Source organism: Chlamydotis macqueenii, chromosome 8, assembly GCF_036417535.1.
Source record: "Chlamydotis macqueenii isolate bChlMac1 chromosome 8, bChlMac1.mat, whole genome shotgun sequence".
NCBI lineage: Eukaryota > Metazoa > Chordata > Aves > Otidiformes > Otididae > Chlamydotis > Chlamydotis macqueenii.
The window spans coordinates 33,341,604-33,359,993 of record NC_141563.1 but is presented as its reverse complement, the minus strand read 5'-3'; the positions used below and the strand labels follow the sequence as shown (position 1 = coordinate 33,359,993).

Below are 18,390 nucleotides of genomic sequence, written 5' to 3'. Positions count from 1 at the left end.
TGGGTACCAGTGCAATCTCAGTTATATCATGTATTGTTATTAGGGTGCCACTCTGCTCAGTAACTGCAGTTAAAATACTGGGAGGGAGAAAAAGAGATCATATTGCACCTTTTAACCCATGGGTGGATAGGCAAAGCCTTACTAAGCGCTGCTCTAGGGACCACCGAGATCAAACCCCCATTGCTTGAAGGGCCTTTGGAGCATTTCCACCTATGCTCATGGGGTTGGTCTTTTTTTTGTCTTTTTTTTTTTTTTTGCCTTTCAGCACTGTGTGCCATGCATTATATCCTGGAAACTCTACCAAATCTCGACTACCGAGGGGGAAAAGTTTCATTTCCAGTTAATCAAGGGAGTTGTGTAATACCATTTTCTCCTGGGGAACTTCCAGAAAAAAGAAAGGAGCGGGGGGAAGGAGGGTATTATATAAAGCAAGTATATTAAGAGGAAATAAATTATGAATTAAAAGTGATTAGTGAACTTTTTAAGGAAGAGGTCAGAAGTGCCTTTTGGACTACAAACTTTTTAAGCTTTCAGTGCTTGTATTCGGTTACAGAGTTATAACCCGGCCTTATTTGTGCAGGTGGCTGCTGCTTCAGATCCAAAGAAGGATTTTGCGTTTACAATAGGTACATTGACACAACTGGGTCAGAAAGCTACTCACGGCAGGCTTCAGCGCTGTGGACGCGGGCTTTGCCATCTCCTGCACAGGGGCAGTTGCTTCCAAAAACGTGCTTAATTACAGCTGCAGTGCCTGGCCTGGATGCTCTGGGAAGAGGGAGAGGAAGCTTGGGAAGTTCAGCAGATGAATTATTTTTTTTTTAAGGTACTTGACATTGACCAGTGAATTTGCTTTATTTTTGCTTCAAAAGCTTTGCATCTTTATTGATTTTAAAATAGTAGAATTTTGTTTTACTGCATCGCGTAGGTTGCAGTTTTATATTTCCGCTGGTTTGTGGTAGGGTTCGGCATGGCTGTGCAAAAAGAAGGAGCCAGTGCTTATGCGTGGTGGTGTTTGGGGGCAGTAAGCTGAGATATGGAGTTTCTGTGTGTTATTTTATGTATAAAAGCAACACCAACAGCCCACAAAACTTTCCTCTTGAATAGAGGCTAATGGAGTGGAGCAGATTTGTTATTATATGGGGAAACGTTAGGGTTCACGCAGCCAGTGTGTGCCAGCGGGGTGATGTGGATGAAGGGGAGCAGCAGCTCTGCTCACCCTTACCTCAGTTTGGAAGAAAGCTCCTAGATTTCCCCCAAAGAACTGGGGTGTCGTGCCCCTTTGCTGCGGCGCGAGCTGTGGCAGTGGTCCGAGCCCTTCCTCGAAGGCAGAGCCCGGAGGAGTCGTGGTGAGCTTGTTCCAAACCCTGCTGACCGGCAGAGTAAACCGTGTTCGCTTCATTTGTAATTGAAAGCATAATAGTCGCTGCAGCGTATTTTTTCACACGATCCATTTGCCCTCGGTATTGTAGAGTTCATAGACACATTATTTTTTTTTTTTCTTTTTTCTTTCCTCCCTCTATTCAAGCTGGGTCATCCTAGGTCAGACTTTTCATATCTGCAAAACCTTCCAAGGCACTTGGATGTATAGAGGTGCCTCAAAAGATGCTGACACATTGGGGTTTTCATGGCATATGGCATTTTATTCCTTGCTGTAGACAATGTGAAATCGTGGCTTTGTTTCCATCATGTTTGATTGGAGCTGGCTCTGGATTCTTGTTGATAATGTCTTTTATATTTGCCTTTTCCAGCTTTTGCTGGTCAACCAGTCTGGCTTAAACCTGTTTTACCCCAGAAATGCTGAATTTTACGTGCACCTAGATATTGTGGCTTGGATAAGACCTTTTGTTTTTATTAATGCATTTTTTAGATATTAAAAATATATGTACACTTTAATATAAAGCTCTTTTAATACATCAGCTTGTGCCAAACTCCCAGGAGGAACGACTTAACACACTTCTTAGATTGCCCTTCTCCTCTTTCTTCCGTTGGTATGTGGTGTTTACCTCTGGAAATAGGTAACAGGTACTCTCTAAAAGCAGTATTTCTCCCTGCGAAACCAACGGCAGCACTCCTGTTCATCTGGAGCTCTTGGAGCGTGAGGCTGGCACATCATGCTCCAGCCACATGAGGAAGTTGTTTCTACCAAGGTTTCAAATCCAGAGGAATTTGCAGTGTGTGAGAATAATTTGACATTTGGTTTAAAGTTCCTGTGACCAAGAGCCTTTCTATAATAATATTCTTCCAGGATGGTTGGGTCAGTATGCATGCTTCAGGTGGTACAGGGTTGCATTTACGGCAGTGGACGGATATGTCTCTGGATGATGGGTTTGGGCAGCAGGTAGAGATACCTGTCATTCCCGCTACCGCTGCTGGTTCCTTTTAGAGGCACTTCTCAAATACCTGTGCAGCTTGGGGTCATCGATGTTATAGGGTTGTCCATATAGAAGGTGAATATTCATGTCTTTCTTCTTGTTTGCTATTGCCCTAGCAGGAATGAGAAGGCATTTTGCCCAGCGTTCCTGAATAACCAGTTCTTATTAAAACAAACAAACAAACAAAACCCCAAAAGTAAGAACCTAGAAAATATCATCGCCTAGGTCAACATGAACCTGTGTCTGCCCACTAGGAAGCCTCCTGGACTCTGCACTCTAGGTCTACTCTAGGTAGACCTAGAAATAGTGAGGTTTATGTTAAAGTCCCTATGATTTGGCTGAAATATAATAATATTCAAGTGGATTGACATGTTACCTTCTTGATAGGAAGGATACCAGATGATTGACATAGGTAGGTGCAAAGGTTGGTGTGAGTTACATGGGAGAATCTGCAGCACGTAGAAAATTGAAGTAATATCTTAATTTTTGTGGAAATCAACCCATTGTGTCCTAGAACTTTTCCAGACAGTTCAAATCAGAGAAATGCAATACCTGCTGATCCTTGTTTACAGGTTCTTTGGTACTCTAAAGCAGGTACCTGTTCTACAGTAAAGTCTAGGGTTTGTTTGTGTGTTTAGAGAATTGTCTATCCTTCTGCATCTGTGTAGCTGAGAGTAGTGGAACTGTAATAGCGTTGAATGGGAATCTGTTTTGCAAACACAGATATTAGGTGTGTTTCCAAAATACAGGCAGATGCACAGAGCAGTCTTCTGGACTGCTGGAACCAAGGTGAAGAACAGTTAAGACTGAGCAGGTAATAAAATACAGAGTTGAAGGTACCCTGTATTTCTCATGTTAGCCTAGTTGTGTCTTGTCAGTATATGGACATCCAATATCCAGATTCAGTCAGAAACCATTGGGACGGAGGCACATCACTGATGCTTTCAAGTCCTTTGAAAATCCCAACAGAATGGCCCAATCCTCCTTTTGCAATCCTTCTTTTGGCTACTGCTGGGCTGTGGATCAGGTTCCCTGAGATTATTTTTTGGTCAACCAAGTTCCTAGCCCTCCTACCCCCACGGATTTTGTCCATGCTGGTACAGAATCAGGCCCGGTTGTGTTTGTCAGTGTATGCCTGATATGATGGAAACGTGGAAATACTTGTGCTCTTCATCTTATTTTAATTTTATATATGTGTGTGTGCATATATATATATGTCAACTGGCTTCAAGAGTTGTTCACTCTTGCAGCAGCCAAGGCTGCTCTGCAGTGCTGCAATTCTTCTCTAAAAGTTGGGATGCCCACTTTTAAAGCCCCAATAAAAGCTTCCCATAGGTTAATCTAGTTTTTATGTATTTTAAAATATGTACAAATGTTGTAAACCAAATAAGGTTTATATGTACCCAGGATCAACCACTAAGTACTTCAAATAGAAAGCCCGTCACTTGTAGGTACCCAAATATTTACAGAGTATGTCTTGAATGGGGAATTAGATGCCTCACTCTGCCCTGCCAAATTATTTAATGATCTTTTTCACTTATTAAGATAGACATCTAATCTACCGAAACCTTAAAAACACACCCAGGGCCTGGACACTGGGAGCTAAACACATCACAGAGCGCTCGTTAGAAATTACCATTGCTTTGTTGAGATAGCCAGCAGCATCCCACTGACCTGCAGGGTTGAAAGAAGAAAGATTGAGTGGAGAAAAAAAACCCAACCTCCATCAAAACCAAACATTTAAAAAAAGAAAAGGCCGTGATGATGTTTAATTTAGTGCAAAGGTGAAGGTTGGGCTGGGAAGATGAGAGCTGCATGGGTGGGTCACTGCAGAAACACCTCTTCCCTTCGTGCTCCTGCTCCCTCCACAGCTCTTCTAATGGGTGGCCAATGAAAACTTACTCCCTTTTAAATTTTTTTTCCCCTATTAAATCAGCACAAGCGTTAACTTTTCAAAGACTCTGAGATTCAAAGTACTGTACCCTGCACAGAGCCCTTTTTTTCTTCTGCCTTTGATTTTATGCACATTTTGAGCTGGTCAGAGAGTACATGGGGATTTTCCAGGGGTTTTGTTTAGGCTTACTGATGGGGTTTTAGCTTTCATGCTGCCAGCCTTCCCAAGATTATTGCCTATTAATTGCCTTTTAATAAAGATGCTGACCAAGGAAAGGAGAAAGGAAAAAAAAAAAAAATTTCCTTTTGCTGCTGGATTTCCTTGGTGCTAAATTTCCAAACTTCATTGGCTTTATTAAATAGAAAGACAAATAAATTTAAACCTTGCACTGAGATATCTTAGGATGGGACACCAGCGGCTAGAGGTCACAGAGTCACTTGGACTTCCTCCCAACAAAAGCAACATCGTTTTTCAATGTCCAGCCCCACGGTATCCTGTGGTGCCTCGCACAATTTGTTAGTGTCCATACCTGCTCCCTGTGCCTCTCGGAGCGGGGCCGAGCCCGTTTGGATGGGGCAGGATCAGTCCCCAAGAGCTTTGTGTTACACTCACGGTTTGGAGCCCTGTTTGATCTCCTGCAGTCGTGGTGTAGGTCAAAGCATGTGGTTGGGATTTCCTTCTTCTGTTGTTAAAGAAAAAAAAAAAAATCCTCTTTATATAAGGGGGAAAAAACCCCTTTCCTTCACCTAATGAAAGATATTGCAGTTCAGAAGATAATTTCAACTCCATTTCCTTTTTTTTTTTTCTTTTTTTTTTTTTTTTTTTTTGCATCGGAATAAGCAAATCCCTTTGTTCTGTGCTTTAGTTTCATCTCTCCGAAATGGGGGATAACAGTGCTGCTCTGGTTACATGGTCCCATATGGATGTGCCCGGGTTGCATCCATGCCTTAGGATGTGGTCTGCAGGCTGGTGTGTGATTTCTCAGTATGGAGATACCAGTATTAAGGAGGATGTGAGGCCCTTCTACAGTGTTACTGAAGATTTTGCAGTAGGTCTGTAGACGTAGGTGTGTTGCAGCCACAGCTAGAATGGCCAGGTAGGACCACTTTTCAAGAAGAGTGACCATTCTAGAACCAGCATAATTTTTTGCCTGCCATGTATGTCTATTAGTCACGTCAAAGCAAGTCACCATTTGTTACCATTTTCTAAGAGGTACCTCTTGTGTTCTCAATGGTTTTGTACCATGGATAAGAATGGGAAGTAGTGGAGGTTTAAAACTTAGCACCATTATGGGGTTCTGCTGTTGAATTTGTGGATGCAAATCACTGCAGCAAGGGATGCATCATCTGAATGTCCTGTTAAAACACTGAATTGGAGAGGAAGAGTGGGGCAGAAGCAGTGAGGAGGCCAGATGTACCATCTTCATGGTACAACCCTACGCTGCCTGCCTTCCGTTCTCAAGGGCCTGTGGGCTGCCACCCCGCTTCTGGATGCCTGTGCCTCCGGCAGATCTCCCAGTGTGAATAATGTCTCTGTGGTGTTTTCCTGAGGGATCCCAAAGGCATCTCTCTCTGCATTTAGTTTTCTGTCTTCTTCCAGACTTCCCTCTGTAGTGTCTTTCTGGAAAACCGATTCTCTGGCTGCCTTTTGGCACCGCTACAGGCCTCTCCGTGCTGGAACCCCCTTGCCAAAAAAAAAAAAAAAAATATGGGTGGTGACTGAGTCACTTAGACAACCTGTCCTCCAAGAAATAACCTTGTGGAAGAGGAGCCATCTTGAGCACAATTTACTGTTTGGGATGGGCTGGGGTCTTCCCTTCCCTGGGATGAAGGAGCAGCCACTCACCCAGCCCTCAAAATCCAGGACGTGTTGTGTCTTCTAAGTAATATCCGTTCAGCTATGGAGAGTATGTTTATGTTTCTCATGTTTAAAAAAAAAAAAAAAGGGCAGGGGTAAGGGGGGAAAAAAAAGGGAATCTGAGGTTACTGTTTTTCTGGAAAAATGTCAAGACTCGATTGGCAATATCCCGCTAAACCACAAGTTTGTAGGAGAGAAAACAAAACCATTGGATTTTCTAAACTGTGCCTATGTGCACTTTAAGAAAACGTATACCATATCGGTCAGTTATGCTCTTATTATAGCTGTGGCAAGCGTACATATAATTGAAACGCGGAAATACTACCCCATGCTGTTCAATGAATGAAGGGAAAACAAACCTTTATTATTCCTGGGTTCATATAATATATAGGAACACTATTGTCTTTTTTCTTTTTCTTTTTTTTTTTTTTTTTTTTTTTAAGCCAGTTTTAGCTTTCAGATGTATTTTATTGTCTGTGGGAACATGTGTTTTACAGACCTGTCATGTGAAAGCTATTAACAAGAGGAACTGGAGAAATAACAATAAGCCACGTAACCGTGGCATGTCTACTCCCCGAGTTCAACTGTTACGCTGCTGCTTCAAGTGCATGTGAAATTGGATCGTACCGAGCAACATTAGCTCTTCCCCTGCAATTTTTCTATTGGGAAACTAAGGATTTTTTTAAAGTGGCCTATTAATATCGGATTGCTGGCATCAGAGGCACGTGTTAGGGCCAAGCTGGCGAGGCGTCAAAATGGTTAAATAGTGGAATGAAGATCAACTGGATTCACACGAGATGTCCAATTTTATTTACCAAATCCGAGCTGGGCAGGCGGTTCTGAAACATCTCCTTGCCGGTTCACACGTGCTGTGGAAACCGTGCTGCCCTGCCAAGCGCCGTGGGGCCCAGTGCTTGCGATTTAACCTGTTTCTAGAGTTTTTAGAGAGGATCTGAAAGGGGTCTGGAGCCGTGGCCCCGGCTGCTCTTGGGTACCTGGGAGGCTTCATGTCTGTATGCGGTTGTCCCTGCTCACACAGAACAGATGATGGGGACTTTCCCTTTTCTGAAGACTGACAAAACCCCCTAATAATCCTGGATTAGGCAAACTTATTAACATGTAGGAAAAGGAGCCAAAATGGATTGTGTGAAGTGGAATACAGAAAGTGGTTCATGTGGAGATGGGGAACGTTATTTTGATGACATTTTTTAACTCCCTAGATGGTACCTTTGCTAATCACATCTAGCAGATGACAATCGCTAAAAATCTACTGAGGACAAACTTCACTGAAACCCAACAGCACTTCATTTTTATATATATATATATATTTATTTTTTTTTTTTTTTAAAATTTTAGAAGGAGAAACCCTCTGATGTCTTAGACTTCTAGCTGTGTAAACAAACACACAGATACTTAAGCAAGTTAGTGGTTGACAAATATTCCCCAGTGCTTTCTGCAGGATTTGGGCGTGAGGCCTGTTGTCTAGGCCCAAGGACAGCTTGAACCGCTCTGCGTTTGTTTTCCCTTTGCCTGGGTTTCACTCTGCAGGTGGGAGGAGGGTTTCCTGTACCTTCTGGTTTGTGATTTACTCTGAACATGGGTTTCAGGGAATTTGAGGCTTGTTTTAGTGGGGATGTATACCGCTCCTCTCTGTGATGGGCTTGATGGCAAAGATGGATGGAGACGCTAAGGAGGGTGCCCTGCCCAAGGCAACATCATGGAAAAAAAGCCCTAGGGTATTTCCCAGTCAGTTTGAGGAGTATTTCTCTGAAATACTTGGAAGAATACAGAGTTACACACGTGCAGTAGCTTTGAGGTGTGTGTTCTAACCCATCACCCCATGGTTTTTGAGCATGTCTGCTCCATGCCCAGTGCAAAGGTCTGTCCGAGCTGCACAGATGCAGATCTCCTGCACAGAGGGTTCACAAACAGCATTTAAAAACAGATTTCACGCAGCCTTAACGTGATCGAAGGCAAACGGGCTCTGATGGGAGTTCAGAAGCTCTTGTGGAGGGCCTGGTTGGGTGCGTGCTCAGCTTCCCCTTACGTGGAGGGGTTAAGGATGGGTGTCCCACAGCTTCTCAAAGCACGTAGACTTATGGTGTTAGTAGATGCAGACATATATACCTATACCCTGTAAATACAGAGAGGAGGGAGCCAAGGAAGGCCTCAAAGGCGTAAAAGTAATGGGGATGGAGTGTAGCTGAGCTGACCAGGTAGGAGAAGCTGTGCTGATACTTGATCCTCCAGTGTTTGTTTGCACAGCTCTGGGCTGCCCTGCCGCGGGGCGCTCGGCAGAGCATCGGGCCCTCCCCGGAGAAAAGTGCCAGATTCGTTTTCATGGCTTTTTGCAGAGGGATTGCTTTAGGGGTCCGTTCCTGTAAGTTAATATTTGCAGTGCACAAGGCTTAACTGAAACCAGGCAGTGCAGACATCTGATAACCATAACAGAGGAGATGCTTTTTTCCCCGCAAGAGTGCCTTGGAAAAACAAATCCCAATGCTATTCCCTTTGGAAAGATAGCAATATGGAAGAAAAGCATCAGGAATGGTGCTGCGTGGTTTGCAAGAGGTTTTCTAGTTGGGTCTTTTTATTTTGGTGGGTTGTTTTTATTTGCCTGTATCGCTGATGGTGTTGGTTATTGTCTCCCCTTCTTTCTAGCTGGGTTGCCCTTCCTCATCATTGAAACGAGCACAATCCAGCCCTACCAGCGGGGCTTCTACTGCGATGATGACAGCATCAGGTACCCTCTGAAGACGATGGAGACGATCAACGACGCAGTGCTGTGTGCTGCGGGCATCCTCATCGCCATCCTCGCCGTAAGTACCACCTCTGAAACCTCCTCTCCTCTCCCTTGGGCATCCCTCATGGCTTTTTGACACCTCTTTAGATGATGGCACCAATCTCCTGTTGACACTGGAGGTTTAACACAGTCCTGCTGGTGTGTCTGTGCTATGTACCAAGGTGCACATCTCTTTTGCAATTATCTGACTTCCACGTGAGCACTGAGTAGTAAACATTTGCAAATGAAAGCTGGTAATGAGAGAAATGAGATTACTCTTGAAGGCTGTAAACAGGCCCAAAGCTGTTTGGGCAAGTCTGAGCTTCACAAGAGCCTTTTCACCCTCCGGTAGGAGTTCAGAGTAGATGCAAAAAGACTTGAGTGTCAGTAAGGACTTGGCATGGTTTGTCACTATTCAAATAACTCTTGGAATTTGCCTATTTTATAAGGTTAAAAAAAAAAAAAGCACCTTTTCAGCTAACCAGTGCCAGGAAAAGTTTCACAGGTTAGTGTTAGATTTTTAAGAGATTGTGTATTACAGCCATTTTGAAAATACAATTAAAACCTTCCACGGGGAGCACATTCCCAGAGTCCTCACTGTAAAAAGTAGTTAATGCAGCACCTTCCCAGTGCTTCCTCATTTCTCTTTTCCTGCCAGGTTTCCTAGAGCTGTGCTAGGAACGGATTGTGCAGTGAGAGCTTCATATGTGTATTCAGCCAAAAAGCTGAATTCAGCCCATGGAGCTAAGCCTCCTTATGCCAGCACATACCTGGTGCTGGGGCTGAAGGCAAGAACTTCTCCTGGTTGTTGGTTAAAAGCTTCCAACTGAAGATGAAATTCCCCTATGAAAAGTACCTACGTTTTCCTTCTCACCTGCTGCCAGCACAGCTCAGGTGCTTTCCCACAGGTGCTGCCTTCCTCTTGGTCCTTCAGCTGGGAAGGAATGAAGATGGAGAGGTCAGGAGCACTTGTTCCCCTCCTAGCTTTCATCTCTCCTCATAGGAGCAATGTCACGAGCAATAGGTGGTTTAGCATGGCACAGTGCCTGCTTTGACCATAGACCACCCCCAGCCTTGCTGCTTCGTGCTGTGAATATCTCCATCATTTCCTGATCTCTCCATCGTTTCCTGACCACATATACTCACTTAGCAAAGTAGGTTCCCAAAACTGCCTTGTTCCTATATCCCCTCTCTCCTCAAAACGAACCCAAAAGGTGCCAGACCCCCAGTTCTATAAACACGGCAGAATTTCACCCTGCAGGTGAATTACCCCCGCGTGTGGAAAAGCCATAAAAAGGAAAATGAAAAAGCCTCTCATTTTCGCATTACTGCCTGAGCTATCGGCACGCCGGCTCCATGCGGAGTGTGCTTCTGATCAGTAATGAGGCAGTGGCAAATACAGGAGTTGGAACAGAAACTGGAAACATAATCAGCTGCCTATGTGATCCATCAGCTTTCTACCACAAAATAGCAGGTCAATTAAAAGAGAAAGAGAATCCCCAAAGAATTAGATGTTTCTGCCCTGGTTTCACTGCGCCCACAACAAATGTAACTTAATAAGGTAAATTCGACAGCTCAGTTGAGTGATACAAATGGCTAACGAGGAATTGAAGCAACAGATTTCTTTGCTATGGCAGCATGCATGGAAAATTCAAGTCAGTTTGACCTCTTTTTTCAGATGTAACCCAGATACCAGAATTACTGTAGCATAATAGGAATTCCTTCCAAATCCACAAAGCACTGACTCTGCTCCTTTCACTCACAACGTTTGCTTTCGGAAGGCAGGACAGTGGTTATGAGGACTTCCAGGGAGACGGCGTTTTGGGTGGCGCGGCCAAAATTTCACGCCCTTGCTTAACGTGGCATGATGTGCAGCCTAGCCCGGGGTAAAAGGTCCAGGTCATGTTTTAAATGGCTTGAGGACACCCAGAGTGCTCGTTAAGTAAACAGCAGAGGCAAAGACCTTTGCTTCAATCAGGATGTGAGAGGATACGCATTTGGTTTTAATACCTATGTATTTACTGACTTCAGGGAAATTTCCATGCGGATGACCCTGGAGAGGCTCGTGCCACTGGGCTGTGTGCTCTCCCATCTCTCCTGACTGCTCTTCTTGCTGCAAGATTCTTAATTTGATGAATACAGAAGCATGTTGATGGTCCCTGGGTTGGCCAGGGGAAGGTGACATCTTCCTGAGCCTTGTATGGGTACCACTGCTGAGGCACCCTGCGTCCCCACACCTGATAGGTCATGAAAATTAATTTCCTAGGTGATCTAAGTTACATAGCCGGATTAGCTGATTGTTTTACAGTTGAAGGTGATACTCTTCAATGTGATTAGACATAGAGAATGTTGCACCAGGGACATAAGTGATTAGAAAAGCTGTACAAGTAATTACAGGCTAATTGGATTGCTGGTGATACCTTGTAATAACGATAAAATGGGCACGACAACCAGAAGTCTGCAAAAGGCAGTCACAGACAGAAAAGTTGATATTGTCTTCTCTCTAGTGACCGTCTTTCTTAAAAGTGTGTAGCAGTCCCCCAGGAGCTGTACCTGTCACATCGTCACAGTATATGTCCTAGGCGGATGGCTCGCCCAGAAGCACAAGGCACAAGAAGAGTTTAATATCTTTAAGACTTGGGTTTTTTTCAAGATGTCCTTTCAGTTCATGCACATCTGTGCCGCATTAGTTTTTCACCATCTTGCTTTATCTGAGACAGCACTGCCAAAAAAACAAGTTTACCCAATTTTTAGCTTCTCATTAAGGCTGAGCCATGGCTTTAACTAAGTGGGGAGGGCTCATGGCTGCCCAGCAGCATGTTAGTGAGGGAATGAACTCTCCAATTTACAATCTGCTACATGTGTGCAATTACCCAGACCACCAACGGTGAGAGAAAAATATTAATCCCCTAGACTTTTGTTGGTCCCTGTTTAAAATGGTCACATGCCTTTCCCAGGCCAAGAGCCTCGGGTTTACGTGGATCTGTTTGTGAGTTTGGAGTAACAGCGCATCTGCCAGTATCAGATGTCATACTTAATTTGTATTGTCTCCCCTCTGCAAAAGCCCTTAGTTTTGAGCCTCGTGGCTCCCCTTCTTGCGAATTTAGGCTTTTTGGGAGGCCCTCATGCGGGAGCATCCATGTCCATCCAGGACTCCCTGGAGTTGCCTTCTGCCAGAGGAGCAGGAGATGCTCCAAACTCCCTCTGCATTTCTCATGGCAGTAGACTTCCTGGCTGACAATTTTTGCTGGAAGGTGATCCAAAACAGATAAACCATGGTCTTTGCGATCTGAGAGGATTAAAGCGACACGGGAGCTGGTTAGCTGCAGCTCTCCAGAGAACCCTTGCTCATGACCAGATTTCCAAGCGTAAATCTTAGCGGTGACATGTAAACCCCAGACGACAGTGCAGCCATCCAAAGTATTTCTGTGCATGGTAGCAGAGAGCTTGGCCTTTATTTTTTATTATTACAGTTGTATCTCTCTTTGATAAAGCCTGCTTTGCTGCAATTTGAGCTGCCTTAGGTCAACCTTTGTTTTTTTCGAGCCATGGTATGAGTGAGTTCAAACAATGATACGGCTTCATCTCCTCTTAGTCTAATTGCCATACTTTTCCAGTTTATTACTTTCCAAAAGTTGTGCCAAGCTTTTTTAAAAAGGTAGGCAGGGGAGTCTTGTCTCCTGCATGCCGCTGGCAGGCTGCCACGCCGGGAGGAATATTGCTGGCTGCTCCAGAAAGGGATTAACATGAAGGCATTTTTCCTAACAGTTAATTTTACATATCACAGCCCTTGTGACTAGAGAGGGGCAGGGACGAGGGGGCGGCCAAAAAAAAAAAAACACCAACCTGCCTCGATTTATTACTCAGGTATAAAAACATTTAAAGTAATGAATAAAATCCTAAAGCTGTAAATCTGGAGCTCAAAAGCTAGGTGTGTAACGTGATGGAGAACAATTTAAGCCTTTGCCTCTTTGGGAGAGGTGAGACATTTGGACTTCATTTCACAGCCTGATTTTCATTAACCCGCCTTTTAAGAGCTGGAATTATGAGAATTCAGGTCCTCTGCTCCCTGACTGTGATTTACGGCGATATTGTCAAACACTAGCACCCCATCCCAAGAAATACGTGATTTGCTGCCACACAATGGCAGGACCTCTTGAAATGCCCAGAAACAGCTGGCCTTTATGGAGGCTTTGAGCAGCTTGAATTTGGTCTGTTGACAGCAAATTTTGGGCCAGAATCTGAAAAATTTGGGGCTTTCTGAATCTTGTTGTGTTTGTGATTTTCAGAGAGGACGATAAGCAGGTTGGTTGGTTGTTTTCCTCCAAAATCAGTTTGATAAGAGGGTAGTGGATCTGGCCTCTCCTTCCCAAACACACAGTAGCTCTTAACATAAAACAGATAAAGTTTTTTTTTTTCCACTATGCTGTACAGATGTGGGGTACTGCTTCACCACTGTGAAGAAATGCCAACATGCTAAACCAAAGTCTAGCTTTTTTCTTTCTTCTTGTTTATGGAAAAAAAATTGATAAACATTTTGAGCAGTGCAATCTCTTCTTGAGAGGGAAGAGGAGGAGGATGAAGAAACACTGGGCTATGGGCTCTCCCTCCTTGCTGTGAAAGCAGATTCCTGGTTCGAGATGCTCAAAGCACTTTACTTGCCCACCCATCACTGGTTTTGCACAGTATCTTTCCTACTTTCTAACCTCTCTGTTGCATTTCCCCCCTGCAGATTATAACGGGAGAACTCTACCGCATCCACTACCTGAAGGAGAAATCGCGCTCCTTTATCCAGAACCCCTACGTGGCAGCACTCTACAAGCAAGTGGGCTGCTTCGTTTTCGGCTGTGCCATCAGCCAGTCCTTCACAGACATTGCCAAAGTGTCCGTTGGGCGCTTGCGGCCGCATTTCCTGGAAGTTTGCGATTTGGATTTCTCCACTATCAACTGTGCTAAGGGAGTTTACATCCAAAACTACACCTGCAGGGGAAGTGACAGCAAGGTCCAGGAAGCCAGGTGAGAGCCCGTGGTGTCAAAGCGATGGGTTGCTGCCACCAAAATGGTGTCTCATGCTAAATATGTCTTGGGGTTTCTCTGCTAGCAATAGATGATTCAAACACTGCTTTTTCTGCAAAGGCTGTAACTCTTGTCTGCCAGCGACGGGCAGTTTCCCTTGGGAGATACGGGACTTGGCTGAATAATATTTCTTTTCCTTTCTCTTTACTCCTACACTATTGTTTTCCCAAGCAGTTACTTAATGTGGGAATTCACCCAAAGAGCTGAACTCATGGTGAGCAGTTCAAGCTGTCCCATGCAGCGGAGCAGAGGGCTTCTCCTCCAAGGAGGCTTCATGCGGGCAGAGCTGCCAGTGCCTCCCCTTGAATCCATCAGATCCTCAATTTTGACATTTCCAGGGGTGTGTTTCACACGCTGCAATTAAGTGACCGGAGAAGTTGCTCACTTCTTATTCCTTCACAGTTTCCTGGTTATTTGAGGCGAGACGATGAGTTATCGGGCTATCCTGGAAATAACTGCTGTCCCACGAGTAGACCAGGAAGGGACGAACAATGCGAGCATCCTGTCCATCCGTTCGCTTTCTGCCTTGCAAGCAAGTGGGGCGGATAACAGGGGTTTTATAGCCTGAAAGATTGGGGGTTGTGGGTCCCTCTGCTTTGGCATCCTCTCAGTAGTAGCACGCAAGTCACTGTGTTACATGTAAAATTATAATTCCAAAGATCGTAGTGTCTAGTTCTTAGCACCTGCTTTGTTTTGCAGGAAATCCTTCTTCTCCGGGCACGCGTCCTTCTCCCTCTACACCATGCTGTATTTGGTGGTAAGTAACTTCAGCCTTGCTTGAGATAGAGCTGATTTATCCCCCGTCCCCCTTTCCCAAGGCACTCACTCGTGTTCGGTAGCAATAACAGCATGAGCAATGGAGATAGAGGGTCGGTTGAAAGAAAGAGCCTGAAGGAGCCGGCAGTGGAAAGATCTGCTCTCAGCCCCTGTGGTGTTATTTGGGATGGAGACTCCTGGGGTGACAGCTGAGCTGTGCAGCTTTGGGATGTAGCCAAGGCTGCAGTTAAATCTGAATCCTGCTGAATCTGTGGATGACCTGTGCAATTCCGCTCACCCTGCATTGTGGTTTCCACTGGGGGGAGTTTGGGGCGAGCCAAAACATTGCAGTGATAGAGGGGGAAGATGTGCCGTCGTGGCTGTATCGGGGGGTGAAGGCTGGTTCCCAAATGTGCCAGTGGAGCAGGTGGAACAGCCTCTGCCTGCCTGGATCCGGAGAGCAGAGGGTTGGAACTTGTTTTTCTTTGTCAGTGAGAAATGGCTCTACCCTTCCTGCGCCGGGGCTGGGGCTGGGTTCGGCTGCCAAGGTGCTTCCTGCCGGGGCTGCGGGGAGGCACACTGCCCGCACCGCCCAAGGGGATGGACCCGCACACAGCATTTTGGGAGGATCTGTACAGTGATTTGTGTTCAGGTTTTTTGGTTTGAGTTTTTTTTTTTTTACTTTAATTACTTATTAAAAAAAAAAAAAAAGGGAAAAAGGGTTTGGTTTCCTTTCAAGATTTGTGCCCCCACTTCTCATCTCCTGTAAGTTCAGACCAGCAAGCAAAGAAACAGCATGGCACTGATAAAAACATTGAAAATGAGCTTTTATCTATGAGTAGTGCTTCCCCCTGTATCCCTTTACTTTATCCTCTGAAAAGATAAGTGACCGCTGCTCCCTCCTGCCTTTTCAGCCCTGGATTCCCCCTCCCCGTGAGCAATTTCTGAAATTTAATTACTAAGCTTTCCAGGCTGTTGGGGGTGGTGTATTAAATTCTTTCATCATTTTCCCCCTATTTTTTCTGTTCCTGGAAAACTTTTGAATTTCTTCAGTAAACATTTTGGCTGTTTCCTCCCAGCCGCATTACAATGCAGAGCCGTCCTGGTGATGCTTCGCAGGAGGCTCAGCCCTCTGCTGCTGCCAACGCAAAGCTTTCCGAGCCGAGTTTGGAAACCATCACTCACACCCGCATTTATTTATTTCCGAGGAGATCTGCGGGCGGTCAGATAAATCAGCCCCAAGATGCTTTTGAGCCTGGCATCTTGGAAACAGCAAGGACTGCCAGTGCCTGTTAAGTTGATGGTGGTTTCTTTCCAAATACTCTGCAAGATTCCGTTGTCCTAGGTTTTTTTGGTTTTTTTTGTTTTTTTAGGAGATGCTGCTTCTGGGCCTTTCTGGAAGCCAGGTTCCATGCTTTACCTTTTGCAGAGGATCATGCCCCACAGCATCCTTCAGGGTAGGGGACAAACCTGGGGGGCTGTGGCCAGCTGGGCAAGGGCTTACCCCTTCCCTTTGTTTCCACTCCACTCGCTTCTGCAGTGGCTGCCCAAAGTCACCAGGGCTCGACCCTGTTTCCGTAGGGCGCTGCACAGACAGTGTGGCTTCACCAGGTTTTTTTTTTTTTTCTGTTTTTCTAAAAATCCAGCAGTTATGGAGCAGGTGAGAAACAAATGGGAACGATCGTGCCTGGAGGACTGGTGGCAGGGGGTGCACTGGAGACCCCAAAACTGCAGCATGTATGCAACGTTCCCATGGGATGCATGAAAAACCTGCGTGGCTCATTTTCCAGCGCTGCTTTGCACAGATGCCTGCTGCTTGATTTTTGTTTTAACTTTGCAGCAGGCTTCAAAAGTGGCTCTTAGCTCCTGCCTAATGCTTTGGAGCAGAAAGCTGCCTCTCGTATCTCTTTGCTGCCCTTCTCCATTCCCATATGGGAGGACTCGAGCCATCAGAGCCAGGCTCCATCTGAGTAGCTCAGTTGCCTTGTGTCTTAAAAAGTCAGGGGAAAAATTACACCAAGTGTTCAGTCATAAATTAAAGGGAGAAAAAGGCAACTTGAGACAAGACTGTGATGCGGTGCATTTTGGGGTGAAGAAACAATGATCCTAAGAGTATTTTTCCAACCTAAATGAATTCTCTGATTCTGACTTGTCTAGCAGCACCCTGCTCTCCATCACTCCAGCTCCCTGGCCACTGGCAGAGCCTGAACAAGAAGTCTCAGAGAAAAAGGAAGGCAGAAAATCTGTCGTGTTGGAGGGCCTGATAATATCCCAAAACAATGTTTTTAAAATGAGGTTATAATAACCCAGAGGGGTTTTAATTAATGCAAAATAAACCCCACTGTCTTGCCCAGCTCAATGAATGAGTTGGGTTTTGAAAGCCTGGTTAGAAATGTGGCGTCTGCCATGCCAGCACCTGCAGGAGGTGGGTTTGATGGATTTAATCGGAGAATCATCTCAATCAAAATAAAACGGTTGCTCTCTGGTTCCTGGGAAGTGAGGGCTGTGCCGCAGCAGGTTGCTGCTGGCATGTTGGGTACGGGATTTTGCTGGGAGCTTTTGCAGATCTGGGGGTGTTTGTGGGGCTGAGTGAGTGCTGCAGGGGCTTGGCTGACCAGCCACGTCCTGAGTGCGTTCCCCGTTGAACAATACTTCATATTTCAAGGATAAGTCACTTCCCGTCTTTCCTGGCGTTCCCTGGCTTTGCTCTTGGAGCCCATTCTGAATTATAATGTTTTCAAGTTTTTCTCACCTGATGGAGATGGGTGCCAGAAACCTTTAGTCAGTCTATTAAAAGATACCCAGGTTCCCACGCATCCCACGGGGCTTCGCCTGCACCGTGGGGCTGGATTTACCCCGGTATTTGGCTGCCAGTGAATGGGTGACCACTGCTTCCCCATCGTCCAGCACAGCAGCAGTGCCCAGTGCCATCCATCAAGGAGAAGCAGTTTGGCCTCAGGCTTCCGGTAGGAAAATGCGGATAGATGCTAAGCCCTGGAGGGCTTTGGGGGAAAAGTCCCAGGGAAAGGCACTTACAACACAGTAAGATCACCTGGAATTTAGTTTTAAACACTGAGATTTTAGGGCTAAGTTTCTCACAGCCTTCTTGTCATCAAGAATACCCAATTAACATCAGGCCTTTGTATAAAAAAAAAATTAAAAGGGGAAATTACACTTGGGTAATCCTCTTTGTCTTAATTTTCCTTGCTTTGTTACTCCTTGGCTGAGTGAGCCTGTAATACATATTTTTAGCAGGCTGAGGAACGAGGAGGTACGTAACAGCTTATTCCACGCAGCCCGCTGGACCTGACCCACGCCTTGCGGTTTGGTTTCGCTGGTCACGGGGAGTCTTTGGGGAGAGTGATGGGGGCTTCCCGCTCAGCTCAAGCATGTGAGACCGTAATGGTGATTTTTTTTTTTTTTAAATTGAGTGAAATCACAGCCAACCGCACAGAGGATGCAGAAAAGCTAAATTAGTATCTATCACTCAGCAATGTTGGCTGATTCTGGATAAAATGGGAGTAAAACGGGGCAGCTTACGTATTTAATGTGCGTCGGTGAATGAGGTTGAAGAGTTCGGATTAGATTGGATTTTAGTGTGTTCCGCTCATTTAAAGGAAAAGTTGGAGATGTTGCCGGTTTTGTATATCGGC

At 45.2% G+C, this 18,390-nt stretch overlaps 1 protein-coding gene across 1 annotated transcript in view; it reads left to right on the top strand.

Moving 5' to 3' along the window:
- Nucleotides 1-18,390, top strand: part of PLPP3 (phospholipid phosphatase 3) — a 45,029-nt gene that overhangs the window by 15,657 nt on the left and 10,982 nt on the right. Inside the window, exons 2-4 of the mRNA XM_086752885.1 lie at nucleotides 8,785-8,942; nucleotides 13,638-13,921; nucleotides 14,681-14,738. Coding sequence (XP_086609011.1) covers nucleotides 8,785-8,942; nucleotides 13,638-13,921; nucleotides 14,681-14,738 — 500 coding nt within the window. The remainder of the gene's footprint in view (nucleotides 1-8,784; nucleotides 8,943-13,637; nucleotides 13,922-14,680; nucleotides 14,739-18,390) is intronic.